We start from the raw sequence: 22413 nt of genomic DNA, 5'->3' as shown, positions 1-22413 counted from the left end.
GCGTTGATGCTGCCACAGGCTTAGTGAGGTGGAGCTCAGCCCATCCCATGGCTGCCCTCACGGTGCGTTTCTCTTGTACCTCCCTCCACCCCATTGCCTCTTTGGTAGAGGCTGGAAGGGAAGAGGGAAACATAAAAATCCCTTCAGAGAGGCAGAAAATGTACAGTTGTACCCCTCCTGGGCAAACCTTCAAGTATGCTCTTGGATCACGCTCCCGAAAGGGTGGGCAGAAGAATGCTTTTATATACAAACTGTGGCATAAGTCACTCAGGGCTGCCCAACATAATGGTGAATAGCGTAAGGAAACACACAGAGGCTCTTTCAGCTGCCACCAGAGTTAAGCACCAGCACCTCACAGTGTGCCCTGTGGCAGCAGCCATCTTGGGTCCTGCCCCCAGCAAAAGAAATTGCACTTCACAGAGGGCTACCACAGGATTGGGGCGCTGCTGACACTGAAATCACAGAATCATTAAGGTTGGAAAAAGGCTTCTAAGATCATCTAGTCCAACTATCAACCCATTCCCACCATGTACCTCGGTGCCATATTCCCCACCACTTCCCTGGGCAGCCAAGTCCCACAGTCCTGTGTCCAAGCCACCCATCCCTGTCTTAGCATCTTCCCCCTTTTGACTCCAGGCTGCTTGGGAGGACCTTGTTGACTGTCTCCTTCCTTGGGGTGACATGAGGACATATGGCAGCACCTCAGGGACCCCCAGCTCTGATCCCCTCTGTCTGCCCACAGGAAGTGAGATGGGGGCTGTGGGCAGCACTGAGAAGGGCACGAGGATTGTGCCTGTAATCCCAGACTGAGGGGAAGTGAATGCAGGATAGAAAACCCTGGCAGCCAGAGAAGCCCTGAGTGGAAAAGGGGCCGGTCCCGAGCTGGGAAGGAGGAGAAGAGGGTGGACCGTCTCGCCTCCTGTCAGCCTGCTCACAGCCTGTCCGCAGCACAAGCAGCAGTGGAGGCAGCAGGGCTTTCCTCCTACCTGCTGCCCCTCCACCATGATCCTCTGGCTATGGCTCTGCTGCTGCTTCCCTGCTGCCGTGGGGCAGCCCGACTCGGAGCTGATGGCAAGGTACCTGGAGGAGAAGCTGATGGCAGACTACAGCGTTGTGGAGCAAGTAGGTGTTAAGACAGTTGTTATTTTGGGGAACATCTGGTGGCTTGTGCCCTGTTAATTGGCATGGATTAATTGAAAGTAGCCAGCTGGAGAGCTCTTGGATTGGTGCGTGTCAAGCACTGTCAGGTGAACAAACTGCCTGGATGGCCCCTGCGGTGAGAGAGAACTGACAGTAAGAAAAATGCACTGAATTTGTCACTCGTTTGCGGTCCCTTTCTTCAGGGTTTGGCATTAACACGCACAGCAGGCTGCTAAAAGTGAATTTCTTCCACCTATCTGTGCAGCATGCCTCTGTGCTGTCCCTATGGCTGAGAGCTCAGGCGGTTCTTTGAGGTAAAGCCCCAGCACCGTCCTGTGCTGCCAAGGGATGTGGTCTTACTGCCTCTGGAGAGCTGGCATCCTGATTGCTGTGTTAAACAACGTGTGATGCAGGGACAAGAGAGTTAATGCAGTCCCCTGGCCTTGCGCCAGTCTGAGTAATTCAGAGTATTTCAGGCTCGGAGGAAGGTTTTTCTGCCTTGTCCTCTGGTCTCAGTTTTACCACACTTGATTTTTAACTGAAGCTGGATGAAATGAACTTCCATGTATTTCAGCTCATAAAATGCCTCTTGAACAAGGGGGGAAAAGAAATAAATCCTGCAAGTGAGGACTGTTGCATTGTGCCACTGTGCAGCTCAGATTTGCTGCAGAAATGGGCCTGAAAGGGCAATGAACTTTTTGCATTGCAGTGGTAGCTTGGAGGCTGTGTTTTAAAAGACTGAATGTTAAACCTGTGCTCACATCCTTCATGTCTATGCTGGCTATTATGGGTGACTTTGTTTAAGTTACCTAAATAGGCAGTTACCTAAATTTGATGAGATCTGAGAAGCTCTGTAGTATGGAGAGGAGAGGAAAGGAGAGGAGAGGAGTAGGAGAGTAGGAGAGTAGGAGAGGAGTATGGACCTTTGGATGTGATGCAGGATCTATGGATCCTGCTGGACGCCAAGGGGGATACTCTAGAGTGCCACAGACAGCGCTAGATATCTGTATTTGACATCTTCTGTCACACATAGGAACATGAAACTTTTCTTATGTATCTGTACCTGTTTAGTGTTAGTCATTCAGTTGCCCATTCCTCCCATACTAGCATGGGAAGAATTACTCTACAGGAGTGTTCATCTCTCTCCACTGAGAGGACCTCAGCAACTTTTTTGCCAATCCTGATTACTGCAGACACATATTTCTTGTTGGGGAATTTAGCAATCCAGGACTGTCGTGCACATCTAGCTGTACAAGTGGTGAACCATCTTCAACTGCCCTGCTAGTTGAATGGTATCTGGGAACACTCATTCATCTGCTTACAGGGAGAATTGTTGGGAAGCTAGGGCAGATGACAAGGCTGCTGTTTATTGCCATTGCACTAGAAGCAGTTCTGGTCAGTTGTTCAGTGGTTGTTAGGTTGCTACTTCTCAGCTTATTCTTTGTGAGGTGTCAGCAGCAATGGAGTCAGTACCAGCAGTTGTTGGGCTTTGATTAGAGTGCTTCAGAATGCTTTAAAGATAAAGATTGGTGGAAAGTTGGGAATTGTTCCATTAGATGATGTTACCAAAGTAGGATGTTTTAAAAATACTTCAGTGCACCGATTGGAATCATAAACCGTGAAGCAGTGCTTTGGCAGTAGTCATAAAGTCCTAACAAGCAGAACTTAGCTACTGACCAGTATCTACCGGTTACTCTCAAGACTTCAGAAGCTATCTTTCTGAGAGAATCACATCATCCTCTCCTCTCCTCTCCTCTCCTCTCCTCTCCTCTCCTCTCCTCTCCTCTCCTCTCCTCTCCTCTCCTCTCCTCTCCTCTCCTCTCCTCTCCTCTCCTCTCCTCTCCTCTCCTCTCCTCTCCTCTCCTCTCCTCTCCTCTCCTCTCCTCTCCTCTCCTCTCCTCTCCTCTCCTCTCCTCTCCTCTCCTCTCCTCTCCTCTCCTCTCCTCTCCTCTCCTCTCCTCTCCTCTCCTCTCCTCTCCTCTCCTCTCCTCTCCTCTCCTCTTTCCATTTCCTGGGGGAAATGCTTTTCCTAGGTTCTAATTTTACAAGATGTTGGCTAAAAGAAAGAGGAAAATAAGATTCTAACAGAGAAGACTGTTTGATTTCTCCACCAGGCTTCTCTGAGCTTTGCAGTGCATGAATAAAGAGAAAAAATTATACATTTGGCAAGGAGTGACTTTGTTTTCAGTGTAAACCAAGAGAAAGGGCAAATCAGGTAAAAAAATTATCATTGCATTCCTCTATTCGCTTTCACCAACATTTTAAAAAGTCACTTGGCTTCCCTTGTTCCTCACTGACAAGAGTGGTACTCTTGTCCTGTACTGACCTGTACTCTGTTTTGAGGAGGGTTTGGATTTGGACATGTTGTTAAGACAAGACTTATGCTTATGTAAGAAAAAAGTCAGAAAGTTGTTGTGAAGGGTGATAAAATGAGTATGACTGCGTTGTCATAGATGAAATACTCTGTTTAATAGTAAAATCCCCAGGTAAGCATGAGGAATGGGCTTTGACTTTTATCTGACAATTTAGGTGGGCTCAAAATGATATTTGATAAGCAAATGAAACTAGCGCAGGCCTCAGTTTGCCCTGCTCTGGTCTAATTAATTGCTAGGCCTTCTGAGATCCTAAAGCAGAAAGGATTGAAGTAAGGATGCCCAACACTGGGTTGACAGCCATATCTTACCTATGAAGTCATTTCATTTGATCTGTGGTTAACTTTCAGCCTTCCCCTCCTAACAGAGGCAAGGAGATGTGGGCTGGGAAAATTCTAATAAAAACACTGCAATTGTAATGGCCAACATAAAAACAGATGGACATTATTTTCTTGGGAAACCATTTAGCAGATCTCATCAAGCATTGCATACCATGTAACTAGAAAAGCAGTAGTATAGAGCCTTTGTGTACCTCCTTAAGAAGCTGTCAGAGAACATGCTTGAGGATGAAGACACAGCATGGACAGATATGGCTGATGTCCTTGAATTCAAAGATTCTCTGGACAGGTAGCATTTGCAAAACACACAGTACCTTCTCACTCATGAGAGCTGCATTCCACAACTGAGCTTTGACGAATGGGTATGCTAATAGAGTAGACATTTAGGTTTCAGTTTAAACCAGAGGAATATTTGAACCTGGCCATGGGTGATCAGTCACACAAGCTCACGTCTGGATTTAAACAAACGACATGTTTTCTGAAAGTTGACTAGGCTCCATTAACTCCTTTAATTCTTTGCAGGTTGCACGTCGAGTCCCAAGACAGACCAGATTTTTGCAGAGGCTGGTATGTATCACCCTGTTTTTAATTTCATGAGTATTACATTTGCTCTGTGTGTCTATATGTATGTGCAGCCTTGTGCCCAATAGTAACTTTTATCAGTCAGTGATAGTAGAGTGTGATTCTAGGGAAAAAATCTGGCTATGTTGCTGCACTGAGATTTGCAAGGCTTAGATAAAAACACAGCTAAAGCCAGTGAAATTGCTATTCATGGCCGTTCATTTTCCTGGTTTCTTTTCTCAGCTGAGAACTGGAAGAACTCATTTCACACACTGAACAGTCATCAGTAGCTTCTGGCTCCTTTGATCTTTGACACTTTAGAATCAGCTCCCAAAGGGAGAGCAGTCCTCAATCTTACTACTAGTTTACAACTTCTAATCTGACATGCAGTCAATATATTTTGATAAAAGCAACAGATAGAGGCAAAAACATGGAGTGAATTTCATTTATCTTCAGCTCTTTTCTCTCCTTCCAAAGTTCTGTTATAAACAAACACAAAATAATATGTCTGGCAGAAAATTTTCGGCTCCCACTTCAGCATAATAACTGGGACATCTTCAGAAAGCCTCCAGCCAACCTTTATTGTAGCAAAGTGCTAATCCACTGCCTTGGCACTCCCTAGATTTATTTTTAATAGGAATAATAAATCACGGCAATAATAATATTAAACAAATGGCTTGTTTTGTTTTGTTTTCCCTTTGTGCTGTCTCTCTTCTTCTGAAGACCTTAATAAAAAGAGGGGAAAACAAGCAGGCATTTGTGCAGCTGTAAGTCAGAGAATCAAGCACTGACGGATTGTGTAAGGGCTCCAGGGAACGTGCGAGAATTGCAGACTGGAACTTGGGCTGCCCGCCAAGCCCAACCTAACAACCTGTTTGGAAACCGCCTCTGCCCCCAGCATTTATGTTTTCTATATACAAGAAATGGCAGATCCCTTCCAGAGCCCTAAAGCTCTTTCATCCTCAGTTGCATACGAAGCCCTTGCACAGTGTTTGCTTCCTCCAGCAGCAACACCTACTCACCACAAGGAGGAAGAAGTGCTGAATGTATTCTTTTCCATTTGTTTTTGCCATTTGCCTGTGGAGATATTAGAACTGGAGCTTGTTTCAAGGGATGCAGAGATTTAACAGATGTCAGTTGAAACTAGTAGATGATAGCGTTGGTAAAATACATCTAAAGGATGTGGTTCTTCATATAAAACAGAATCAAAGAATCATTCAGGTTGGAAAACACCCCTAAGATCATTTAGTCCAACCATCTACCTGCCACCAGTATTGCCTATTAAACCATGTCCTTAAGAACCACATCTTCAGATTCTTGAACACCTCCAGGAATGGTGTTCATAAAATACCACATTGGGTGTAGGAATTCCTCCAGCCACTAATTAGAGAATACTGAGAGAAAGTTCTTGAGTATTATCAGGTTGGCCTGATCTTAACACTCATCTCTGAGCATGTACTATTGATCCCTGCCAGTGACAGGCTATGTTCTTGTCTTGACAAGACAAGATCTGCCACTGTAAAACCAGTGTGCATCCCAGCTATTTGCTGTTGAGCTGTCAGCCTGGTTTGTGACCACAGACTGTGATGAAATGCAGAAAATGGGAGTGAATACAAGACATTTGGATCTAAGGAATTTGATGCATTTTCAGATTCTCTCTTTCATTTCTGCAATGAAATCCTTGTCAACGCTCGATAGGCCACAGGCAATTGGTGGTACAAAAGAGTGATGGAACAGCATCCCATTAGATCTGGAAATGTTCCTGCAATGTCACTCCAGATCAGAACTCCCCATCCTCTCCACTTTCAGCAGAATAAAACTGAAAATCCATGTCTATGTGTGAGGGAAAGTCCTAAGAACATGCTGTCCCATATTTTGGGAATATTATCCTAGTCACCACTGACTGACTAAAAACCACTTGTGGCCTAAGGGTGGATATCTACATTAAATAGATGTTTTCTAGTCTAGATCCGTCTCATTGAGCTGTCTGCAATTAGTGAACCAGCTCACACTAAAAATGATAGTTTTTGCCATTGTGTTCCATGGGAACTGAACCTGTGCTGAGGAGGATGTTCCTCTTTATCTAGTGAAGATGTGCCAAGCTGTAGCCCAATACATACTATGTATGACAGAACAAGTCAGACATTCTCCAGCTGATAAAGATTTCCCTCATAATTAGGTCCATTTGAGACATTTCCAAGCCTTGAAAGTGTAGGCAGATGAGGCTTTATTTCCAAGACTGTTGCTATTTTTGTATTTGTTTCTAGAGCATTCTTATCCTTTCTTTATCCTGGAAGTCACTAGCCCAGCAGCTTTGTTAGTTGGATGCTCACTTATTGCTATTCTGATGCCATCAGCTATGGCAGAATATTTTCTGTTTCATACTTAACTCATACAACGATTGATCCCTTTATTAAGCCATTTGGGAAGACTGTTTTTATTGGGAAAAAAAGGCTGGCAGTGCAGCTGAAGAGCATGTTTGTGTCTTCACAAATCTTAGGGGGCTGTGACTTTTTACTAGCCTCAGTAGGAATAAATTCTTGATGTACTTGGTTTAGCAAAATTGCTTTTTATGTGCAATGTCTTTCACTGTTTAGCTCCCTTCTGCTTTTGAAGTTTCAGGTTTAAGGTAGTAGATAGATAGATTCCTTTTTAATGGGCTACTTATAGTTAAATACACTGAAGTCTTCTAGGATGAAAACTGTTGAGTTCCATGGAGATGTTGCTGTCAGAAATCATCTTAGACAGAAGAAATGCTCCAATCCAGGACACATTCCCATGCAGCAGAAATTGGCTTTCAGCATCCATTGCTACATCATGTGTCATTCTCTGAAGTCTCTGCTGCTTCTCTGCTGAAAGGAATCCGACGTGGGCTAAAAGGCTTAAAATATTTTGTTCAAGATGTCACCATGTCAGTGTTTCTTATTAAATCTCTTCCATTCATTGGCTGTGACCTCCAGCATTGATTCTCAGCAGAGGCGGACTCAACCCACTCCACTGACAGAAGTTTTTCTGTTTACAAAACTTACGGATCTGACTGTGTCAGTTTTAAGATGCTGCTCCATGCAGTGATCTCAGTCTTTCAAGAGGTCTTACATCTGCTCTTGTGACATCAATTCTGGACCCTATGGGGAGATATTTTGGGCTTCTCTTCCAGGCCAAGAGGGGCTAATCCTCACTGTCTCAAATAGTCAGAGTTGAAGGGTGCGACATAGGATACAGATGGATTTTATCAGTGTATTTCACAACATAGATGCTGGCAAAATCAGAGCGCTCGTGCTGCCCAGAACCCTCCTGAGAACTGGAGAATGACTGCGGTTTTTGACCACGTGTATGTACAAAGGTGCCGCCATGTCTTCAGTTTATCTTTTGCATCTCACCTGATATTTTGGAGGCAATCATCACCTTGCTTGCTGTCTGTCTCTCACAGGGAATCAAATACTCGTTGTAAAAGGGTTCATTCTTTGAGAATATTAAATATTAAACCTGGTGTAAAGTTGAAAGGGAGAGTTCCCTAGCTGTCACTGTTAATGGGTAACCTTTGATATCTACAGGAAACCAGGCCTCGGATGTCTGAATTCTCTGTGAAATCCACAATCATTTCTCGCTATGCTTTCACCACGGTGTCCTGCACAATGGTGAACAGTGGATCTGAGGCACGAGAAGCTGTGTTTGAGATGCAGATCCCAGCTGCAGCTTTCATCTCCAACTTTACCATGTACGTAAGTAGTTCTGACAGCCAGGTGAACAATGTTTTTTCCATCTCACAGATGGGTCTCTGAGATTTTAAGAACTGGCTAGCCTGCAGTTGGACTGTATCAATGCTTTTCTGCATTTAGAATAGTTTCATTTGGAAAACACACACACGGTATACTTCATCCAAGACTTATCATAGCCTCACAGAACAGAAAAAATGCTTGGAGGACAGGATACTAAGATTCAAGCTGTTACTGTACGTGTGGAAGAGCGTTCTTCTATTTCCCATCTGAGTGCACTTTAGTAACTTCCTTCTCCTCTCTCAGATTTGGACCAGAACAACTTTTCTGACCTTCAGAAACCTTTCCAATTAAGATTTCAACAACACTAGCACAGCATTTTTATGTCTCCTAACTCTGACTGTGGTGCCTCAGAAACTCCTTACTTTCCCACTTTCTTCACAATCTCAATGGAGGACAAGAGTCAGATAAAAACAGAAGATGGGCGGACCTGTTGCTGGAGGTGCTAGTCATTCTCTGGATAGCAGGGCAAGCAAAGGGCAGCCAATTCGCACTCAGATAACTTACTGAGGAACAAATTAAGCTCTTGGTTTTAAAATGTGTTTAGTTTGGTCATACTAAGTTTCCTTACTGTGGGTAGACATTACTGCCACAACTTTGTCCCTCACTATAGCAGATGAGGGGCAAGCTTTTTTTAGGAAAACTTCCTTTTGGGTTGAGTAGAAGGAAAATCAGCCTTTTGCCATTGCCCATCCAGGTCTGTTACTCTTTCCCAGGGAGATGTATTTTTGTCAAGGAAGCAGCTACCTGAGAGAAGTAATTCTGAATATCACTGCATGTATTGACACAGACAGTGGATTTGGGACCATACACAAAGCAGGTTGTTGGGAGTCTGGCAATTGCTTTGCTTTCAGGTTAATATCCTTATGCTTTGAAGATTACATATTAAACTGGCATTTAAGAAAGGTTAAGTTCTGGAGTAAAAATGTGCTTTTCGAGTGAAACCAACCGGGGCACTTTTGAGTCAGCTTCTATCCCACTGATTAGAGTGAACTCAGTGAGAGCTGTACCAGTAACTGTCCACATGTGCCCAGTCCACATGTGCCCTTCTGCAGCAAGCTACACAGCTCTCACTGTTTGTAGGTGCAGATCAGTCATGCTGACGTCTCTGATCTCTCTAGGAGCATTGGCAACAAGACTTATTATGGGGAGGTCACAGGGAAAGAAAAGAAGCACGGCACTGATGACAAAACAAAGACGAAGAAACCTCCAAGCCCCGTGAATGGAAGGCAAGTGTCATGCATTCAACTATGTTCTAAGAAGTAATGTACTCTCCATCTATATTTATTTTTGGCTGCTTTGGTATACACATGTATGGATATGTAGGAAGAGGAAGGAGCTAAACAAAATGTTGTTTTCACTGCCTGGTGTTATTTCCATGATCCAAACAACATAAATTTGTGCATGACCTTTTCCGGCTCTGTTACATAACTTTTTCACTTCCAAGGAGGTCCAGGATGTCAAACTGATATACTTGAAAGAAATCATATTACCTCCTGAATAACTGGCAGTAAAATTACGGCACACTGACCTTTAGTAAGTTACATCTTTAATACTGCAAAGATATTCAGTAGTAGAGCCACAGGTGCCCTTTTGTAGTCATTTTTATTTGCTCTGTTCTCAGTGCTTGACTGTGTGTAGTCTTTTTTTTGCCAGGCACTCACAGAAAGTCTCATCCCTTTAACAATCTGAAATCCTACATTCATCTGAAGGCAATCTGTCAGCTCTGCAGGCTATTTTCCTCCTCTAATTTGACAAGTGCCCAAGTTCCCCTAAATAACTCTCATAGTTGCAAGTCTGAATGGATTCTTCTTTAGAAAATCCTGCATTACTCCTTGTTACCTGTGGTAGTAAAGCTACTCCAACGTGACCACATGATCAAGCACATATAACTAGACCATTGCTTCTCATCTCAGAAAAATGATGAACTCTATAAAGGGAGAAATCTGACAGAGATCTGAACTCATAGATGATGAGAAAAGAGAATAAGCATCTTTATTTTCTGTCTTTCATAGAAAATCTAGAGAGAAAAAGAAATAATCATGTGTTAGGTTCCAAACAGCCAAAATAATGTGTTCTTCCTATAAATCATGTTTCTTGCCAATAAGAATTATGGATGTCAGACTCAATGTGCATTCAAAATGCGACTAGTATTGTAAAAAAAATATGACATGAGCTTTTAACAAAAGGCAGTCCAGAAATAAAATGGAACCTGTCACACTGTGGCCTCTGGAAGAGAAGAGCCCTTTTAGAGAGGTGTCCAGAGATGGAAATGTCTTTTGGTCCTATTTTTCCCTACTGAGTATGTAGTGAGAAACAGCTAATACTAGGGAAGAGAAAATTGTACTCTGCTTAAGGTACTGCAATGAGTCAGTGGGGCAAATGAAAGAACTAAATATGGGTCTTACAAATCCTTGTGGTTAGAAATCAAGAGGTAGTCTTTCTTCTGGTCCTGCTCCATGCTGTATATGTTTGACATATTCCTCTTTTCTTCCAGAGAAAATGGCTACGAGACATTCAAAGCCTCTGTTTTCATTCCTCGCAAGATGCAAGCCAACTTCCTATTGCATTACGAAGAGCTCTTGCAAAGGCGATTGGGAAAATATGAATATATGGTCAGCATTCGGCCCCAGCAACTGGTAGGGAGGTTAAGAGTGGAGGTGAACATTCTGGAGAACTCAGGTATCATTTCACTGGAAGTGCCTCCTCTTCGAAACAGCAAGCATAAAGGCAATGGGAAAGCTGAAGGTAAGGCGAGATTTTGTGCTCCATGATTTTGTTATTTGTGAGGTCCTAATAATTTCTTAAGAACTGTATTGACAGCGTTGGGAATTCTCTGGGGCATTCTTGACTAACTGTTTCATTCATTTACCTCCTGCTCCAAATGAGCCATTAAACAAAACCACAACACTGCAGTAAAGTCTCATTGCTCAGGATCCAGACTACTGTCAGAAAGTAAGGGAAATGAAGGTAACACAGAAAACAAAGACAGAGAACTTTGAAGATTATTGACTATAGGGCTGATCCCATTCAATTCAGTAGGACTGTTTTCTGTTGTCTTTAGAAGATTGGAACTGGGCCTTCAGGCCTTGTGCTCAGTATTTGAGCAGCTTCTTCTCTGCCTCTACATCTACTGGGAACTGCTTAGTTGAAGTGAATTATTTTTTCCATCCACCTCTGCCAAGACAAGGATAGGAAATCCTGCTTTTTAGAACATGGGAAATTCCATGAGGAAAAACCACTTTCCAAGTGTCTACTCTTACCCCAGCCATCCTTGGGCTTGTCTAAACATCAAGCATAAATTAATGATTTTTAGTGTAAACTAACAGTGAGAAGCACAGAATACTGTGACTGATACATGCTGGCAAAAAAGAAATGGTAAAGTTAAAAGGGTGAGTCTGATGTGGAAGCAGGATGTAGAAGCTTGTGAGATTTGACCTCCGTTACTCTAGCTGACATAATACCATTGAAATCAGTGAAGCTGTTTGTGCCTGCCAAGTGAAGACTGTGATCATGGAATTAAACTGATCAGTCGGCCTGGTACTACTGATTTCATCCAAATAACACTGAAATAAATGTTTAAACTACACTCTCATAAATATGGTTTGAATTTGGGTACTCCTGTGTGGAGCCAGGAGTTGGACTTGATGTCCCCTGGGATCCCTTCTAACTTGGGATATTCTATTATTCTGTGACTCTCTAAAATCAAGGCCTCTGGTGACTTGAACTAACTTCAGGTCAAGCCGCATACAGCTAATTAGTCTCTCTGCTGTACATTCATGCATTGTGTAGTAAGAGTGCTCCATACCTCATCAGGAGGGACAGGAATCCTTTTCCTCCTATCAGGGAGTATCACAGTGCATTGCGGCATATGGTTTCCTTGAAAAACATCTGTCACTGATCACTGTTGGAGATAGTCTAAGCAGAGCAGACAACACTATTGGTCCAGTACAGTGTTGAAATTCTTGTGTAAATGATACACAGGGAAAAATCATGTAACTTGCTCTCCAAATGACAATCTGTTAGCACTGATAATTCTTGGCACTGTGCTTGAGATCCAAAACAGCACTTTCAAAATGGGCCCAAGCTCTATGATTCTAAAGTCCTCCCTATCCAGCAAAATGCATATAAATAGATGTGACATTACAGAATGGGTAAACAACTGACATTCACATTCCTTTGCTTAATCCTTATTCAGAATTGGTGCTACAAAGTCTTAAGGACAACTAGTTTCAAATTGGAGAGATTTATTGCGTGTGACCTTGTTTGACCAACAAGATCAACCACAGTTGGAGCAGACAATAGGAACTTCCTGCTTCCTGAATGTAAGTGGGAAGCACAAGAATACTCCTAGAGAGGGCAAGTTCAAGGCAAGGAGGTTTTCACTTTGAAATCCACCATACTTCAATCTATTTTCATCTCTTCAGCTTGATCCAGAAAGCAAATAATCTAAGCTATTAGTCCCTGCAAAGCCTTCTTGTTCATATGACATGCAAATACCCGAGACCATCAGTAAAACTAATGTGAAAACAAACACAAGCCTTTAGACGGTCCAACGATGAGACATGGCTGATCCATATTTCATGGACCAATTGTCCTACATTTGTTGTGCTTTCTATATGCTGTCAGTAGAGCCAATACCCCATGCAGGAAGCTTAGTTGAAAAACAGTTTTCTGTTTAATGTTCACTCACAGTTTGCACTTTCAACCCTAGCCAAACTGCTAGTATCCATACAGTCTGTGATTAATAGAAGAGAAAAATACTTTAAGACTTACTGGCAGAAAATGCCCCTTGATGTGACAGAGTGAATGGCATTTTTTTTTTGACTTCTAAGGACATAGCATAGAAATTGTAGCAGTTGACATAGAAGTAAAGAGTTCCCTTCTGCCCATTTTTATTTGTCAGAGCCCAAGATACAGAGATGATTGGACTTGGTTCCAGATTTTCCACGTATTCATGCAAAGTCAGTTGTGCTTTGGCCAAAGAAAGTGCTATGTACATCCTCTCTGAATATGGAGTAGAGACAAGGTGATGACAGGTCTTTCCAGGATATTTCTTTTGTCAGTGATTCCTTCATACACAGCTCCATCTGGGAGTTGTATTTTTCCCAAAGGAAGATAACAGACACGAGTTTTGGAACATAATCCTTTGGCTTGTGCAGGTGTTTGCTTCTGTTACATTCAAAGCCCAAAACAGGAGATGTAGAGGTCAGTGATGCTGGACACTTCTGGTGACCTCAGAGTGAAGCCATTTTCTGGATGATGTCCTACCCAGAATCCTCGGGGCTGACTATACTTATCCTTTTCCTCCAGAGCAGTGGTGTGAGAACTAGCTATCATCTTGGGTAGGGTGACACCAAGTTGCTTGAAGATGACTCTGTTTCTCTTTAAAGTCAGTTGAACTAGATTATCATAGAAATCTTTTCTGACTTAATCATTCTATGATTCTATGAAGGTTCTAGACTGCAGGAAGGTTTTTATTTCTTATCACAGTTGTTTGAAAGCTACCACTTTGCATTTGAGTTCTATTCATTACTCTGCCAGTTTCCAAAATAATTTTGGCTTAACTTTTCATCATGTGGGGACTATATTTTCACATGAAAAATGCTTTTACTTGCTTTGCTTACTTCAGCTGGATTTGGTGGAGAATTTCTCCTAAGACTATTAATTACCTCAACACGTGCATGGATCAGCATAGGTCTTTGGAGCTCATCCATGCCTTGAACTCTGCAATACTTCATACATTTTCTCCTCCCAGTCACTTATCTGAAAAGAATTTGGCCAGTAAACAAGAGAGAGTGATTGTGATTCAGATACTAAGTGCTGCCTAAAAGAGAAAGCTGGGGAATGACATAGTAATTGTATTCAAAGACATACAAGGCTGCTCCAAGCAGAAAAGAAATACTATTCTTACTATGTCAAAAGAAAAGATAAAAAAAAAAAAAAAAAAAAAAAAAAAAAAAAAAAAAAAAAAAAACTCAGGTTTGTAATACAGAAATAAAAGTGTAAATTTGACATTGAAAATATTCCTAAGAGTGAAAAATTGAGTTTCTAGCAAGGGCTAGTAAGGGCAGGTATTGAGCTTTCATTATTGGAGGTCTGTAGTATTTCCAGATCATGTGATAAAAATAAGTAGGAAGAGATTCAGCCTGGGAGCATGGAATGGTTTAGATAGCCTGTCTTCCAGAGCTGATTTCTATTATTCTATTTTTATTATTTCTATTTTATTTTATTCTATCCAAATGGAAAGAAAAAAGAAAAAAAAACAAAACAAAACAACCTGTACTCTGTCACTTAAATGGGGCCTGGGAAGTGACAGAAGACAGGCTGAAAATCCAGGAAGGCCAACACAAGCAAATTGGACGCATTGTGTATTAGAAACATATTGCATATGTTGATTCATTAGACAAGAGGGCAGCTATAATAGGAAAACCAAATCCAGGGAGATAAAATCCTATAGAAGTAGTGATTTATGAATTTTCTTTGTCTGGAGAACTCTGAACTGTACACAGACTGTAGAGTAAATGTCAAAGTTCTGGGCAGTCACAACATAAGCCTTTTAAGATTTGACCCTTGCATCCTGAATTGATTTATATGCATTTGCTGAGAACTGTCAAGTTTCTTTTGGGATGTATGAATTACAAATGGCTTAGTCAGAGAAGCCATAGAATCATACAATGATAGAACGATTTTGGTTGGAAGGGACCTTTAAGATCATCTGGTTAGAATCCTCCTGCTATAGGCAGGGACATCTTCCTCTAGACCAGGTTGCTCAAAGCCTCACCCAGCCTGGCCTTCAATGCTTCCAGGGAGGGTGCACCCATATTCTCACTGGGCAACCTCTTCAGTGTCTCGCCACCCTCACAGTAAAGTATTTCTTTCTAATATCTAGTCTTAATCTACCGTCATGATGCAGAATTAACTGCTGGCTTTATTGAAGTTGAGTAATTCACTGCCATTCACCTTCCTTTTGTCAAGAATTTGGCTGATGAGTTTGTTTCCAAATCGTAATCCTCCAATCATTTTTGTGTAGAAATTGGTCTTGAAGAGGAAATCTTTTCCTGCCCATGTAGTATGCTCTTGTATGCTCCCAGACTCCCAAGACAGCTATAAAACAAAAGCCAAATGAATGTGGAAAAGAAGTCTTAGAGTGCTATTGATTTATGACTCTTAATTTCATGTCTTTGCCTGGAGAAGTCTAGATTGTACATAATGCTTTAGGGTAAACATCACAGCTTTACCTAACCATTCTATAAAAGCACAAGAACCCTATTCTTGTCATTTCTATAAACATCAACCTGTGAGAAGTCAAGAGTCATGTAACCGCTTCATGCCTCCATTTTCCCACTAGTTAAATGGACGTAATCATATGTATCCGATTTTGTAAATCACTGTGGGATCTGGATGTGAGGTGGATGATGTTCAGTCTTGCATACAGCTGTCATGTTGTGTTCTTCTAATGCTGCTCAAGGCACTTTAAAAAGGTGGATAAATGCCACTACTCATTACAATGACAGTATTATAGGAACCCTTGGAGAGAAATACTGGATACAGGAATAAAAGATATACTTAGTAGGTTTGTGCATAGCAAAAAGACAGCGAGGACCACCCAAAGAGACAGCAAACAATCTTCATATATCACTGTAGAAAATGATATTGTCTTTCTCTGAGATGCCCTCTGAAAGGCATGTCTGTCTCCATTAACTCCAGAAGAGCTCTAAGATATTAGCATGAGTTACATCTCCAGGATGCTGTTTGCATGACTGCACTAGCAAGTGTTGGATCAGTCAGTCAGACTGAAATTACAGTGACTACACTCTCAGCTTTTTGCTGAACATAAAGGGATCTAAGGTGACTTGTTCATTTGCAGACATTACACAGACACTTATATCAGCCATCAGCCATATCAATCCCACCTCACAAGTTCATAGAATATCTGAACAAGTCGCCTCAAGATCTCTTTATAATCTGTAGAGACAAAACTGCAGTATGATTCATATCCTAGAAGAAATGTTTGAACAAGTCAAATGAATCATATATTGTCTGAAAGGAGCTCTGGTATAGGATCTGCATTCTAGGTAGACTGAGTTGATTGGTATTAAGATCACCTACGTGTCTGAAGCTGGATGCGTATTATTCAGAGGAAGTAATTAGAAGTCATACAGAGAATATCTGGCCTTTGAGTTCAGCAACTTCCAAAAAGCAGTGAGCATAGAAATACCGAATAAACTTTTTCATCCCTGATAACATGTCAATCTTGGAATAGGGGTTTTTAAGTTCCTATTTTATCATTGGTGAGATGAATCTTTAATCTCATCATGCAACTGTGCTCGTAGACCTAACTTCATGGTACTACACTGTGTGCGGTGCTTAGATATATGTAAGAAAATAGGAAAAACTTGTAATATTATAGTTTTATCTCAACAGGTGATGTCTCTCCTCCTCCTTCTACCGTGATTGGACAAACAAAAACCTTAGCTAAAGTTACATTCAGTCCCAATGTTGTCGAGCAAACCAAGATTGCCCGAAATGGCATTCTGGGAGACTTCATAGTCAGATACGATGTCAACCGGGAGCTGAGTGTTGGAGATATTCAGGTACTTCACATGGCTGATCATTTCCATCTTACTAGCTATGCCTGAAATGGCTTGACTGCCTTGCACACTCCATATATCCTAGCAAATGTTTTCCAAGACTTGTAAAAACTATCTAAAATAAGTCCAGCTAAGTTTGCAACCACAAGATAGACATAAAAGAAAGGATGTTCATCACTGAGTTTCTTTTATGTATTTGTTTTTCAATATATAGGCTGCATGCATCTGGATATAGGGCCAGGTACCCACATGTATGTGGTGATTCTGATCCCTGAGTACATATGTTTTGTCCTTACTGTATTTGGAAGAAAACCGGTGTCCACCATGCAAGGAGATGCAGAGAGTTCCAGTAGCCCCCCACTGTGAATTAACAGGGGACAAGAACCAAGAGGGACACTGAAGGGAGCTCATTCTGCAATGCAGACACACAGACTGAAAGCAAGATCAGGAGTGCTCAGCCAGTAACAATGTGTCTGGAATATTGAATCGCAATCTTTCCTTCATTCCTAAATTCATTTTCTCTTCTACAGATTCTTAATGGGTACTTCGTACACTACTTTGCACCCATGGATCTACCTCCCTTGCCAAAGAATGTTGTCTTTGTCCTTGACAGCAGCGCATCTATGGTGGGAACAAAACTAAGGCAGGTGAGTCCTTGCATGTGTTATAGACTGGTTGACTTTAAGGTTGTAGAGAACTTGTTTCAGGCTTCATCTTACCAGGTGGATTCCTCATCACTCTGCATAAAAAGTCACTGAACAGATAAGATTTTGCTGGGTAGTTCTATGCTGTACATTTTGAAGAGAGGCAGATTAGGGAGAATTCCCAGAAAAGTTCATGTAGCAAACCATTGTGTCCATCTTAGCAGAGAGAATACAATTCTGTCTTTACATTACAGAACCCTTGGAAAAACAATGTATGACTCAACGAGTTCTGAAAGAAAAGTCAGTTCGCTCTGTTTGAGAATCTGATTCTTTCACTGCAATTCTCAGACGTTTTCCCAGGTCACAGATCTTGACATAAGTCAACATATCAAACTGAAGGCCATAATATCAATGCTTAAAACTGGCCTTTGAAGTGGAGGATTCAGCCTGGTGTCTGAACATTTCTGTTTCTTCAGTTGTCTGAACTGGGTAGTTGCAGTTCCAATCCAGGATCCAACTAGATGACTTGGAAAAGGTACCATGTCTGGGGGAATAGTCTTTTCCTCAGCATGATATTATCAGTCCAAACTACAATCATAGAGTTGTAGAATCCCTAATGTTCAAAAAGACCACTAAGATCATCTAATCCAACCATCAACCCATCAGATCTAATCTAACTGGAATATGAAACACTTAAATCTGGAACAAAAATTATGGAGTGTTACACGAGTCATAGGTACACTTGTCTGGACTATTTAAGGTTGTTAGGTTATTATTTAGTTTCTAAATGCTCAATATATTAAGTTAGAAAAAAAAAAAACCAACACATTTATTTAAATGCTTTAAATATTTTAAATCCTTATAAATCTTTGATCTGTGGTTCTATCATTCCTGTTACCAGTCAGTCATCAGAATTGTCATAATACAAATTCTTGCATTTTAGCAAAGAATGTAAGTGACTTGCTCCACAATTACGAGATATGGAAATGTTAGGTGGCTTCTTTCTGTTGAAAGTCCTGTATCTTTGCCTTCTACTTTATTATCTACTAATGACTTCTCACATACATTAAGGCATCTAAAGTTGCTTGAGAAGATGTTTAGATTACTTATTAGGAGGAATTTCTACACAAAGAGAGTAGTCAAGTAGGCTGCCAAAGGAAATAGTGGAGTCCTAATCCCTGGAAGTATTTAAGAGCTGTGTGGATGTGGCATAAAGGACATGGTTCAGCGATAGGACTTGGCAGGTCTGGTGATCGATGGAATTAATAATCTTGAAGGTCTATTCTGAACTAAATGATTCCATGATTCTATGATACTAAGACACCAGTATGAGGGTTGCATGGATGTCATGTTATAACCCTACTAGAACAACTGAAGGCTAATGGCTTAGGCTTATGTCTTCTTCAGTTAAGGAGCTCTATAAGTCCACTCAGACTCCTTTGTTACCTGCCTAGAACATGGAGTGATAGGAAAAATAAGGAAATTGTGGTTATTTGAAGCATTGTGGGATTTCTTGTTTTGTTTTGTTTTTTTCCCTTGGCCACTAACACTAGCCTAAATGTCCTTCATGGACACAAATTATGGTAATTCCATGACAGTTTTCTGTCTTTGATCAAGGACATTGTGGGTGTTTGTGCCTTTCTATCTCTGCTAAAATCTTCACCATCTGGTTTCAATGATGGTCATAAATCTTCATTTAGAAGCTGTAGCTTTTATTAAATTAAATTATCTCTACTTTAAACTAAAATGACTTTTATGGTTCCTAATTACTTTCCCCGGTGACTGGAGTAGAAGAGAGCTGTTAACAAACACACCTAGCACTGTGCTGAAGCAGGTCTTGAATGAAGATGCCTTTGAATCACTATAAATTCCTCTGGACAGAGCCTGACTTTTGGCTTTCTGTTATTCTGCTGAAAAATGACAAGCCTTCTCTTGCTGAATAAACAGATATTACCCAAATGCACCCAGCTCTGCATGCTGTAAGCAGTCAGGAGTACAGAACTGAACCATGGAGATTAGGACTCAGTAGGGCTTGGTGCTGGGGTGAGCTGCACAAAGTTGTTCCTTGGGTCAGCAGATCAACCCTGTACTATGAAAACTTTTATTCTCCTCCTGAGCTAATTAGCTTTTCTTTTCTTATACTTACTAGAAACATGACCAGGGATTAACCCTTGAAGGCCTGCTTCATAGCCTAGCTAGCTCCTACTGATAAAAATACATATATCTCAGGCTAACTAAGTAGAAATAAATACCTCTTAAGCCTGAAGCAAGAGATGCGTCTAGCCAGGTCTTTTGTCAAGGGTGTATTCAACTTTTTGCCTGTTGCCTCAGATACATTTTTTTTAATAGAGAACTATGGGTATGTTATGAAACACTGTTATGTTCAGTAAACATTTATCTTCCTCTGATTTTAACTGCTCCGAAAACCCAAAACTTCATCAGGTTATGGCCTAAGTCATAAACAAACAATCAAAGAAAACAAAGCGAACAAAACCTAAACAAATACTCCAACTCAAACTGCAGATTAGCTAGGGAATACCCAGGATCTGGGACTGACTGAACAATTGGTGTCTTTTGGTAAACCAGTCAAAGCCATGATTTCTGTTTGCTCAGTGGCCTTTTTACCCAGTTGTTGCTATCAAGATGTTTGTTATATTATCAACGTTCTGAGCAGAGGAAATGCCTCCTTTTCTCTCAGACTCCTAAAGCTGTTGTGGTAATATGTGGTAGTGTATAGTGAGCTGGGAATTCCTGTGGGATGGTGTTCCCTCATTTCTGTCTGCTGAGTCACATGCATGATCAGCTAGAAATACACTGGACTCTTGTAAAGAGAAGTCATTCAGGTCAGCTATGGAAACTGTGGCAAAGTTTTTTAGGGCTGTAAAAGCATGGGTGAGAAACATCAGCTGTGCACTCTTTTCCATAGCAATTCAAGATTTCATAATCTTCACTTATCTCCCTTCATAACATTAACAGCAACACGACTCAAATAGGCTCAGTATTTCATGCTTCCTGCAGCTCTACAAAGAAATTTATTTCTAGTTTTCTCTCCCAAGCTTTTCTAGTTCCTATGTGATTTTTTATGTGTTTGCACCTTCCTTACATTTCTCAGATATTTCAGCCTTTGAAGCAACAAGACATCCAGACCTAGTTGCATACATGCATAGTGGGACTGGTTGATCACCTTAAACAAAGACCCCTGAGACGTCTCCTTCATATAATGGAATTATAAATTCATAGAATCATAGAATGGTCTGAGTTGAAAAGGACCACAATGATCATCTAGCTCCAACCCCCCTGCTGTGTGCAGGGTTGCCAACCATCAGACCAGGCTGCCCAGAGCCACATCCAGCCTGGCCTTGAATGCCTCCAGGGATGGGGTATTCACAACCTCCTTGGGCAACATGTTCCAGTGCGTCACCACCCTCTGTGTGAAAAACTTCCTCCTAATATCCAACCTAAACCTCCCCTGTCTCAGTTTAAAACCATTCACCCTTATAAACAGCTGTTCCCCCTCCTGTTTATATGCTCCCTTCAAGTACTGGAAAGCCACAATGAGGTCTCCCTGGAGTCTTCTCTTCTCTAAGCCAAACAAGCTCAGTTCCCTCAACCTTTTTTCACAGGAGAGGTGCTCCAGCCCGTTGACCATTTTAGTGCCCCTGCTCTGGACCTGCACCAAGAGCTCCATGTCTTTCTGTACTGGGGGTCCCAGGCCTGGACATAGTACTCTAAATGGGGCCTCACAAGAGCCAAGTAGAGGGGGATAATCACCTCCCTCTCCCTGATGGCCACCCCTCTTTTAATGCAGCCCAGAACACAGTTGGCCTTCCAGACTGCAAGCACAGCTGCAAGCTGGCTCATGTCCAGCTTCTCATCTACCAGGATCCCCAAGTCCTCCACAGGGCTGCTCTCAAGGAGTTCTTCCCCCAGTCTGTATACCAGGGATTGCCCCAGCCCAGGTGCAGCACCCTGCACTTGGCCTTTTGAACCTCATTAAGTTCACATAGGTCCAATTCTCCAGCCTGTCCAGCTCCCTCTGGATGGTCTTCCTCCAATGTATTGACTGCACCACTGAGATTGGTGCTGTCTGCAAACCTGCTGAGGGTACACATGATGCCATCATCTATGTCACTGATGAAGATGCTGAAGCGCAGTGATTCCAAGACTGACCCCCACGGGACACCGCTTGTGACCGGCCTCCACCCTGACACAGAAACATTGATTACAACCCTTTGGCTGCATCCAGGCAACCAATTCCTAATCCATTAAACAGTACATCCTTCAAATTCATACCTCTCCAATTTAGAGAGAAGAACGTGGGAAAGGACTACGTCAAAGGTTTTGCAGAAGTCTAGATAGATGACATCTGTCACCCTTCTCTTATCCACTGAAACCATCATTCCATCATAGAAGGGCACCAGATGGGTCAGGCAAGATCTGCCCTTGGTGAAGCCATGCTGGCTGTCTCAAATCACCTTTGTCTTGTACATGACTTTACATAGCTTCTAGAAGGATCTTCTCCATGATCTTTCCATGAGCAGAGGTGAGGTTTACCAGCCTTTAGTTCTCCAGGTCACCCTTTCTCCCTTTCTTAAAAGCAGGAATAATGTTTCCCTTTTTCCAGTCACCAGGGTCTTCACCAGACAGCCAGGATTTTTCAAATATCATGGAGAGTGGCTCAGCAACCACATCAGCCATCTCCCTCAGAACCCTATATCACTGAGTAAATATTAGCTTTGTGTAGGAGACTAGGTAATGCATGCATTTCTCCTTTGGTTTTCACAGCCTCTGAACTCTGGTAATGTCTAGTGAATTCAGCTGTGTTACAGCTTCTCCACTGAGTATCTGTGTCTGTATGACACTCACCTTATAGCACAGGCAGAGAGATGAAGTTCAGGAAGAGAAAACCCTTGAATCTGATGATGAAAAAAATGTTCAGGTGTTCAAGACTGCATGTTATTATTGTTGTCCCACTGGAAAGGAAAATA

The 22413-nt window shown here is 41.8% G+C and overlaps 1 protein-coding gene across 1 annotated transcript in view; it reads left to right on the top strand.

Annotated features, from left to right (window-relative positions):
* Positions 1-910: 910 nt before the first annotated feature.
* Positions 911-22413, top strand: part of ITIH5 (inter-alpha-trypsin inhibitor heavy chain 5) — a 46652-nt gene continuing 25149 nt past the window's right edge. The window contains exons 1-7 of the mRNA XM_072359133.1: positions 911-1122; positions 4373-4417; positions 7966-8129; positions 9309-9416; positions 10685-10935; positions 16615-16784; positions 17312-17428. Of these exons, the coding sequence (XP_072215234.1) occupies positions 1003-1122; positions 4373-4417; positions 7966-8129; positions 9309-9416; positions 10685-10935; positions 16615-16784; positions 17312-17428 (975 nt within the window). The 5' untranslated portion in view covers positions 911-1002. The remainder of the gene's footprint in view (positions 1123-4372; positions 4418-7965; positions 8130-9308; positions 9417-10684; positions 10936-16614; positions 16785-17311; positions 17429-22413) is intronic.

This window comes from Excalfactoria chinensis, chromosome 1 (genome assembly GCF_039878825.1).
Source record: "Excalfactoria chinensis isolate bCotChi1 chromosome 1, bCotChi1.hap2, whole genome shotgun sequence".
Taxonomy (NCBI): Eukaryota; Metazoa; Chordata; class Aves; order Galliformes; family Phasianidae; genus Excalfactoria; species Excalfactoria chinensis.
This window is presented reverse-complemented; position numbering and strand designations above follow the sequence as displayed.